This window comes from Limulus polyphemus, unplaced genomic scaffold, assembly GCF_000517525.1.
Source record: "Limulus polyphemus unplaced genomic scaffold, Limulus_polyphemus-2.1.2 Scaffold6249, whole genome shotgun sequence".
Lineage (NCBI taxonomy): Eukaryota > Metazoa > Arthropoda > Merostomata > Xiphosura > Limulidae > Limulus > Limulus polyphemus.
Window position 1 is genome coordinate 20,719 of NW_013671859.1, and position 10,405 is coordinate 31,123.

General features: G+C 33.0%; 1 protein-coding gene across 1 annotated transcript in view; it reads right to left on the bottom strand.

Moving 5' to 3' along the window:
* The window catches only part of LOC111089443 (kinesin-like protein KIN-4B), a 39,300-nt gene that overhangs the window by 17,530 nt on the left and 11,365 nt on the right, over window positions 1-10,405 (bottom strand). Inside the window, exons 7-10 of the mRNA XM_022401948.1 lie at window positions 8,196-8,316; window positions 6,808-6,871; window positions 6,298-6,394; window positions 1,277-1,331 (exon numbers count right to left, since the gene is read on the bottom strand). Coding sequence (XP_022257656.1) covers window positions 1,277-1,331; window positions 6,298-6,394; window positions 6,808-6,871; window positions 8,196-8,316 — 337 coding nt within the window. The remainder of the gene's footprint in view (window positions 1-1,276; window positions 1,332-6,297; window positions 6,395-6,807; window positions 6,872-8,195; window positions 8,317-10,405) is intronic.

Sequence of the window (10,405 nt, forward strand, 5' to 3'; positions counted from 1 at the left end):
CTCTGACACCAATTTGTTACGTCCCCGTTTGTTAATTGATTTTCCGTAAGTTGGTTCCGACGAAACTTAAGCGACACAAGTCCTTTCTTAATAAAACTGGTTTATTATTTCCGAATATAACTTTACCGATACACTCAACTTCAACAATCGCGCTAAACAAACGCTGTAACGTCTCTCGTGCTCTCCGACTGCAGTTCAATTACTCACTGTCTACCCACACATTACCTTCCCCTCTTTTATATACCAGCCTACCCTATCTAGCAAATACTAGAGCATTCCTGAAAGAACAAGATAGTTCTAGAAACTAGAGGGCGCCACACCAGTCACGTGACCTCGATGACGCAACAATATATATATTTTCCAGGACCCCAAAGCACTTATTACTTGTAAACTTGATCTATCATTTACTAGGAAACACAAGTATTCACTAAATAATACTAAATTTGCTTAATAATTGTTAAATGGAAGTTTCACAATGAGCCATAGTTATTTTAAGCTGCAAATAAAAATACTAGAGCTAAGCCTAATGAGCATACATATACAGAATAAAAACACTGAGTGGCGAAATATAAAATAAACACTCCTTAAAATCTCAATGGATGATATGAACAGAATAATCATCATGCAATTAAAACAAGATTTTTGAATTCTGAAATTCAACATACATACGTGTGAAAACAAGTGAAATTACTTTGCTGTACTTTTGTAAATTTAAAATGAGAAAATATTTCTCCACTTTCAAGCACCTTTCTGAAAACTTCTCATGTTTAAACACTTTAAAAACCTTGAAAATAAGATTTCACTTACTCAGTTGAACTATAAAGAAATAGAAAGCTTTACTGCCATAAAATTAACCTTTCACTGTAAAGGACTTTTCATGTGAAGTCTATTACATATACAAATTCAGAAGACCTATTAATGAAGTAATGATGTAAAAAAAGGAGTTGCGTTCAATCAATTTGGATATTTTGAGTCAATTTATTTTTGACCACCTAATGGAATATGTGAGTAATTAATAATTTCAAATAATATAACTTCAAAGATTAGGCCATAGTTTTTATTGGCCTATTATATTGAGGGTTGTTGTTTGTTAGTTAAGCACAAAGTTGTACAATGGGTTATCTGTGCTCTGCCCACCATGGTTTCAAAACCAGATTTCTAGTGTTGTAAGTCTGCAGACATACCACTGTGTCATTGGGGGGCATTATGTTGAGGGACAGATGCATTTATGTCATAACAAATCTAGTCCCAAAAAGATTGAACGTATCTATCTCACCTTGGCTTGCTGCTTTTGATTTCTTCCCTCTTGTAGTAACAAATCTCTCTTTATCCTATGAATAACAAAAACAAATATTAAACCTCTAAACATATACTGAATGTATTTTAGTTAAAAATACTCTAAATGGAAATAAGTTTGGAAACTCACAAGCAATATACATACAGAAATTACAAACAACAGTAGCTAGATGGAGAAGTTATTAATGGTACAAAACATTATTATAGATAAAATTAATACATTGTGAAATGCGTTAGAATTTTGTATACGAGCCTATTGCTTCACACACAGCATCACACCTTGTTTTCATGCTGCCATACAGTTTATCAACGTATGATTGTGAAATGTTGTTTTAAATGTTCTGTACTATTTCCCACACTTCAGCTAAGTCATTTGATTGTCTTTTGAACTTCAGCTTTTGGGACATTGTGCAGGCAAAGCCATGATTGTGAGAGTATCATTAGTCTCTTGACCATTAAAATAACATTTTACTAAGACTGCTTATGCTTGGGATCATTGTCTTGCTATAAGATAATTTCCCATCCAATGAATAATTTTCCTGAGGGAATGGCATGATGGATCAGAATCTACCTGTACTTGTCAGCAATCATTGTAAGATCATTGATATTGCTGGCTGTTATATAGTCCCAAACTTGGTCTGATCTCTTACAATGTCTAACTGTTGTACATTAATTATATCATTTTCCTCTCCAATGTATAACAAACTGTAGTTGATTGCTTCTGAACCATTCAAACTTGGATTCACCTATAAAAAGCATGCTTCTGTAGGTTTGCCCATTCCACTGTTTGTGGTCTGATGCTCATTTCAACTATTTGGCTTTGTTACATTTTCTTTAGCAGTGGTTTTCAAGCAGCTACATGTCGAATGAGACCACTTCATGCTAATGTGTGTATCTTATTGTTTTTAGGGTAATATTCATACCTGCCTTTACAGCAAGATGAAAGGTAAAATTTGTACTCAACCACAGTCTTTACATAAAGAACTTACTCTGAAATACTTAGCATCACTTTTGGAGTTCTGTTTTTCGACCTAAACCATTCTGTTAATAAGTGTCATACACTCTCTCCAGGAACCTGCATATCGGTCTTACTTAAACAAGTAGTCTTGCTGCAATTTTTGATTTGTACATGTTTGTTATATGGTATTTCAGTCTTAAGAGCCATTATTGGACCAAACTACTACTATTGGGCATATTAGAGGTTTATACACAAAACAGGATAATAAATTCTATGACTTGCAACAACTTTTGTTCATTTTCCATACCCTGAAAGGTATCTTTTCCAGTACGTTTTTATTATATTTTTTAAACCATTTTTTTATAAATATATTAAAAACACTTGGCATGCAATTGAGTAAATATTTTATAATTTACAAAAATGCACAAAAATAAAGAAATAAAAGCAAAGACAATATAAGTAGTAAGCAACTTTCTATGTTAGTTTGAATATTCCTATAATGGATTTTTTTAAAAGTTCCATCTCATAATCAGCAGTTGCATTGTCACTTTTCTTTTGCAAATTTCCTAAATATATTATATTTCATGAGCAGCAAGATCTTAATAATTTATGGCCTCTTCAACAAGATGATCGGCCTTCTCTTCCAAAATGTTTTCTATTTGGCTTAGCTAGAATGTCTATCTCTTTTTTTTTTTAACAGTCTTGCATTTTTGTTATTTCTTTACATTCTTTGGTTCCTCTAGATATATCTAGGTTTATCTTTCTGCCTAGAGCTGCAGACGACAGTATTGTTTATTAACACTGATTACATGAAGGGTCCTAGTATTCTTAACATAATTAACAATAAGTTGTTCCACAAATGAATTTCTTTTTTATGCAAGTTTAATACCATGATTTGTTGATCAAAATAAAAGCCCCTGTTCAACACAATCTCAGCCATCATGTAAAATAAGAATACTTTTATACTATTCCACATGCTGTTTATATTCACTATCCTTCCTCATGTTTTCATTTAATTTCCACAGCAAAGCATCACAGTCTCATTCTACTACTCTTTTAGCTAACAAAGTTTTTTTCAAGACATTTTTGAACCTTTCTGCTGTCATCTGCTCCTCTTTAGTTTACTTGTGGACTAAGGCAAGATAGGTTCCTAGCCAACACATAGCAATGAGTGTTATTTATCTAACTGTTTAGTTGTTTTCTTCTGAAGAAAAGTGAAAGTCATCATTTTAAAATCAATTAATTGTCTATCACTCACTTTTTTGGCCCGGCATGGCCAGGTGGTTAGGGCCCTCGACTCGCAATCTGAGGGTGGTGGGTTCGATTCCCTGTCCCACCAAACATGCTCGCCCTTTCAGCTGTGGGGGTGTTACAATGTGATGGTCAATCCCACTATTCGTTGGTAAAAGAGTAGCCCAAGAGTTGGCGGTGGGTGGTGATGACTAGCTGCCTTCCCTCTAGTCTTACATTGCTAAATTAGGGATGGCTAGTGCAGATAGCCTTCATGTAGCTTTGCGAGAAATTCAAAACAAACAAACAAACTCACTTTGTTTTCACTTTTTAGTGTTTTCAATTGACTATCAACTGCAAAACGTAAATCAATCTTTGAATAATCTTCAATTTTCTTCTTTTCCCCTATTTCTAGCTTCAGCAAACTTGAGGTTGTTGCTTGCAGAAAATTGGCAATGAAAAAATTCTTCATCAGAGAAGAATCTTCTGGAAATGTTCAGAAATGAATGGTAGTAAGGGGCTATCACTTTGTAAAAGTAACCAGAAAGGGTGAAGCTGTTTTGTCAAAGACTCCAAGAAGGTCACCTTTGTGAGATACAAGGCATCACTTTTACATTTTTCAGTTTCATAGAAGTTTGATCTTGATTGTTAGTAGTATCTTGACATACTTCACAATGGAAGGCCATATATGTATCTCTTGGGCACAAACTACCATATGTAAATTTTCTAGTCATTTATGCTTATAAGATTTTGATGGGGACATGTCACACCCAGTTTTCACTTTGGAGTCATCTCTTCAGGCTGAACAGTTTGAAAACAGTCTGTATAGTTACACAAGTATACTATCAAATTTCATCTCTGATTATTTCATTTGCTTGTTGTGCTTAAGTGCTGTGAACCAGATATAACTGAAACAATTTAACAAGTAGTAAGCCTTTTGAATCTCCATACTCCCACATTTCATCAGTGATGACATAATATAACTTTCAGTTAACAGTGGGTTCGTCCATTGTCATTTGAAGTTATCCACTGAAGCTATTGGCATTAATTTCTTAAGTTATCTTAGATAAAATGTAAACAACCCTTGAATGGCCCAGAAACTCTGAAGTATTTTGTTGTGACTTTGTTCTAATTGGTGTCCAAAAAGTGTAAATATATTTGCTTGGAATGTACTGCTTTGTTCAACAACTTAAGCATGTAGAAAAGAAGGGACTTAAGTATGTCTCAAGACCTAAACAAGCAAGATATGCACATTTTCTCTCTCAAGCAAACTTCTCCACAATTACTGAGTCTGGAAAATTTTTTAACCAATGGACGTGTCAGGTTTTATTAAATTTTACAGCTGTTGTGGCTGCAAAAAACCATCATTGTCCATATAACCTCTCTACTAAGTACTTGTTTGTGGAAATCATGCTGTACAAATGTGCACATCTGAAATTAAAAATATATAAATTATAAAAACTTTCAACATAAATGACACCTCATAGGAATACTGTGAAACATTGTTAATTAGCACGCACTTGGGTACACAACACCTAGGGGGTATTGATTCAATGCTTATAACATTAAAAACTAATATCTGTGATAGGGAGAGCACAGATAGCCCATTCTTTAACTTTGTGCTTAACAAGAAACAAACATATAATAGACCATTATTCACTAAAATTGGTAAAACTGTTCAGTGTTCACTATTTTAACATGTTTTTTGAGATGACTTGCCTCACACATCAGAAATATCTATTCATTTGAATGTTGAGATTTTCTAATTAATGACCTTGAACTTTCTATAATTGCCATGGATTACCCAAGAATCTTTAAATTTGCATGTGCCAGGCACTTTCATACATTAGATGACCTACAGGAATCTGCACTTTGCAAAAACTTTGTTAGAATTCCATAAGATTCAAATATAATTGATTCCCAACAGAATTCATGAATATGAAACATATATATATTTATATATAAAGCATATTCAATTTACTATGAAATATATTAAATTTAATCTTTCAGTTATAATTTTCAGAAAAGGTTTTATTTGCTTTCTTGATTGTTATCTACATAAATTCCACTAAGTTGCATTACTTTTATAAGCAGGTGAAAGCACACAATATGAAAAAGTAAGCACTTCATCAATCATGATTTCCTATTCTCCACTGAATTGTTAAGCCACTTATGTCTAACAAGCAAAATGCATGAGATCAACACAGCTGCACTGCTGTAATATGCAAATTGTGTTTGATCAAAGTGTAAACTGTCAATGTTATTTGTTCTCCTGAGGAAGAATAGTCAACTATTCGAAAGTGCTCGAGTTTTGGGTCTTATTTTAAGTTTATTACACTTTATATGTGCTAACTCTTTTATCAAAAATGTTACTGTACTTCAGTGTAGTTCATTTTCATATGATAAAGAGGTGGTATTCTCATAGCACTTGCCTTCTATACCCTTTTTTCCTCACATCGAAATGTAAACTGTCAATGTTATTGTACTTCAGTGCAGTTCATTTTTGTATGATAAAGATGTGGTATTCTCATAGAACTTACCTTCTATACGATTTTTGCCTCACCATTTCCACAATCATTTCCAACATTGTATATAAACTGTTAATGGGAGCATCTGCTAAGTTTATTTAAATTTTATACAATTATTAAAGTTGTACAATTATTTAAGAATAAACAGATATTATTGACAAAACATTTCAAGTACTATGTATACATACACATTAATAAGAAATAAAGTTACTTAATGAAATAAGATTATTTCATATAAAACATTTCAACCTTTACTTAGAAAATGATTTATCCTTAGCAACTTACTGAGTTTTCAAAGCCAGACCTTCTAGCGGTAATTCAAATTGACACTTTCTAATTGGAACAGACTCCAATGAAACCTTTTGCTGTATATTTGGCAGAACTAGAACAGTTAAACAGTCTTTTATAACAGGCAAGAACAATCAAAACAGCAAATATGTGTGTGAATAATTTGAGAAAGATGAAATTATTACTATTATTTTACAGTTACAAATAAAATTACGTACCACGTTCAGCTTTCTCAATTGTGCAGGTTAAAAATCAAGCCAAAGATAGAATTAGATACTTTCAACTTAAATAATAATGAAAACAATCTTTTAGAAATGACAACAATTCAATCAATAGATGATTTAATTCATCATTATACACCTTTATTATTGTTGTACTATTTCTAGAAACAAAGGAAAGGATTATGAGATAAAAATTGGTAAACTTAAGAAACTAAAAAAAGTTAGTAAAAGTTATTTTATCCTTGATTTCTTTTTAGTGTATGGGAAACAAATATTGTCACCCTACCTTTTAAATTCTGTAGAATTAAATTTCTATAGTATGGTGACTGTTGCTCAACAGATTCTATAATCTAAAGTTTCATAAAATCAAAAGTATTACAAAATCTTTGATAAGGAAAATATAACTAGAAAAAAAAGTTCAAATACTGTACATCACCACTGCTAAGTTAAAACACAAAACTAATTTTTCCATAACTTACAGTTTTCATAGAAAAATTAGAGGGATCATATGACAAAATGTATACATATTTATCAGTTTTAGAATAATGTTAAGATTTCCTATTGCATTAGATCAGTTAATAAATAACTCTTGATGTTCTGATTGAATTCAAGGTCCTCCATAAACCAACAGATATCATTTTAAATAAAACTAAACAAATTTCAAGATAAATAATGATATTATTACAAAGATATAAGTGTTTACTTCAGTATTGGTAAATGAAAAGAAATATTAGATACCTGAAACATATTCAAATGATAACTTCTTTATTAAAGATACTTTAGTTTCCTGCTTTAGCAAAAATTATACTTAGACACTACAAAATTATTTTCTGCTCAATTAGTTTACAAACACAAACTTTCAACTTGTTAATATTCAATTTATAAGAAAGTCACCTTATAATAAAAATTTAAAAGATCAATGTTTACAGTTCCACTACATTAGTATCATGTGGTATGTAATTTATTTCAAAAGTGAAAAAGAAAAGGAATAAAATAATGATGATTTTTACAATACATACAATGATCTACAAGGGGTACAAGACACACTACATAATTATACCAAATTGTATTCTTAGTTTAGCCACAAAAACAAATTGAACTTAATTTCCAGAGACACTGTTCTTAAACTGCATTTCATTCAAAAGAGATGTTAAAGTGCACTTTCTAGTCTCTTCAAAAATAAAGGTTTGATTCCTCACAATATCTATTTCCAGGAAATATACAAAACATTGCATATGTAAAGCTTAGTGACAAATGTCTTTCTATTAAATAAATAATAATGTATGTTACTTTGAACTCAAAAGTATTCAACTTCCAAGAAGTATAATGATTAATTCATCAACTATGATTAATGATCACCTGACACTGTATAAACTTAAACAAAAAATGGTATTTTTTTCCTTTGAATTTGGTTTTATGTTCTTTCTATTTCAATATACGTTTTTAATCTTATCTCAACAAATACATACGATATCTAAAGTAAATAAACATGTCTCCCACATGGAATCTACAATATAGTTGACACAGAAAGATAACAAACACATCTGATACAAAAAGTGATTTAATAGAGTTAGTGTGTAAACATCTGATTATTCCAAGGTAACAAACATTACGATTACAAGCACTTCTCACACATCGAGCTCAAAATAACAGAATAATGAAATAAAAATCTACCTGCAGAAATCTCTGTTGCCACTCCTTGAACCTGTGGCTTAAGTGTGCTGTAAACAGATGTGAAACAGCAGAAAACAACTGGTTGGCATCATTACATAAAGAAAAGATCAGGTTATCTAGCCTTTTCACCAGGAAAATAAAAGAAAAAAGATTCTGAAGCAACATTTACAAATATGTATAAAGCAAGAGAAGCTTGAATTTTAAAAACTATTTGTCCTAAGAGGAGTAAAATTCAACAGAAGCACACTGATAATCATAAGTTTTATTCAGGGCAGTTAGAAAATGATACAGGTTATTTCAAAAACTGTCAATATACACTCTCTGTAATTCTCAATTAACATATCAAGTCTATCTTTAAATACAACTATGCAAGCATCATCTGATTTGGACAGTATTCCTTGATCATTGCTATATCCACACACTGGCACATCTTCTATTCAAAGTCAACATTTTCCTTAATTGCAAACGTATTTCCAAAAGATACTGATCTCCATACACATAAAGCTATTTTCTTCTTGAAATCACTCTAATATGCCTGAGAGACTTGCAGGACACCAACCTTGTGAAAACTCTCACCTAAAATTCACGTGAATTATGTGAAATTGCACTACTGCATGAAAATATATCATGCAGGAAACCCTCTAGCAATAAAAGTGCAACACATCTCCATGCGCAAATACACCCTCTACATTCCCACACAAAATATACCTAGATGAGCTCCCTTCCCCAAGTGTTTGAAAAAAGCCCATGGGGTGTGACACCTTATGGTAGGAGCTTCATAGGGGCACACCTGTGGGAAATCACACATCATCTCATCCAGGGTATATGCTTTGCCTGTGAGCAGGATTAGAAGGGGCAAAAGGCCTGCATGGTATCCCAAGGTGGAATAGGTACATGACAGTCCAAGTACTCACACACAAGACATCAGATGGCCAATAAGTGTAGTGGCGTTGGGGCTCATTCAAACTGTACTGTAAATATATTCCTACTCAACCATCAGTTTCTATCAGTCAAAACCAGCTGTGGGAGAAGGGCACTTGTGATAAGTATCAATGCAAAGCTCCTCTATTGTCAAACACTTAGGACTACTTGCCAGTGGTAGGAGGAAGGCACCATGTATACATATTTGTTTATTAGACACAATTAGTGTGGATACTTGTATAACCAAAACTTGACCATCAGAAACTATGGACCCCTTGTTCACTGTGGGAGTAGGGCGTGTGAGCAATACATCATAGCTGTGTATGAAATAGTATCTACTCCACCATCAGATACAGAGGGCTTAGGCCATTGCAGGAGTAGGAAGTATGATAAAGACAGATATACAAGCAAAGCATGAGATAGTGATATGTTTCCAAATTCTACTTGGAAATTGTGATGTATCTATATGCAATGGGCTGATCTGCAATACACTCCAGAAACACCCCTGCCAACTTCTCACCATAGGTGGACCCTTGTTCTAGCCTTTGACATTTAGGTCCCAATCAGTTAGGATTCTCCATGGTCCATTATCCAAGTGGCTGGGAGCTGATAAATGGCAAGGGTCTCCTGTGCTCCACTCAAGGGGATGGAAGGAGGAATTCTCATATGTAAAACCTGGAGAATGTCCGGAGATCCCCATCGGGTGCCTGTTGGAAAGATCCTTTACTGGAGACAGTGCAATGGGTGACTGTGAAACCTTATTTCGGAAAGCCAGCATGTGCTAACCAGAGAAGCAGCTAGATGCACAATTCTGGTGCTGGCTTTTTCCACGATGGTCCATGGAATGGGTACAGTCTGGATCAGACTAATGAACATATTATAGTATTACCATAAGTAGAACACCAGTGGTCTTACATCTCATAGTGGGCACTGATTGGGCCAGGGCAGGTAGCCTGAGCGCTTTCCGTTATCCTGACCCAATGCAGATTTTTGGGTAAGTATACTCTTTGGGGCAATGCTAGTCACCTAGTGGGATCTGTTACATGTTACAATTTCAAATGGTTTGAAACTGAGTTAACTGATAAATTTAAATTTAGTAGTTAAATTGTACTTTGGATTTAGCAGTTATGTAAAAGCCAATATATAGTCAGTTTATGATATTTGCCAACAAGATTGATACACACAGTTATATATATTTTTTTCATACAAATATATTTCAATATATAAACAATAATACAATTTACAATAACAGTTATTACAAATAGTTATTACACACAATGATTTATATA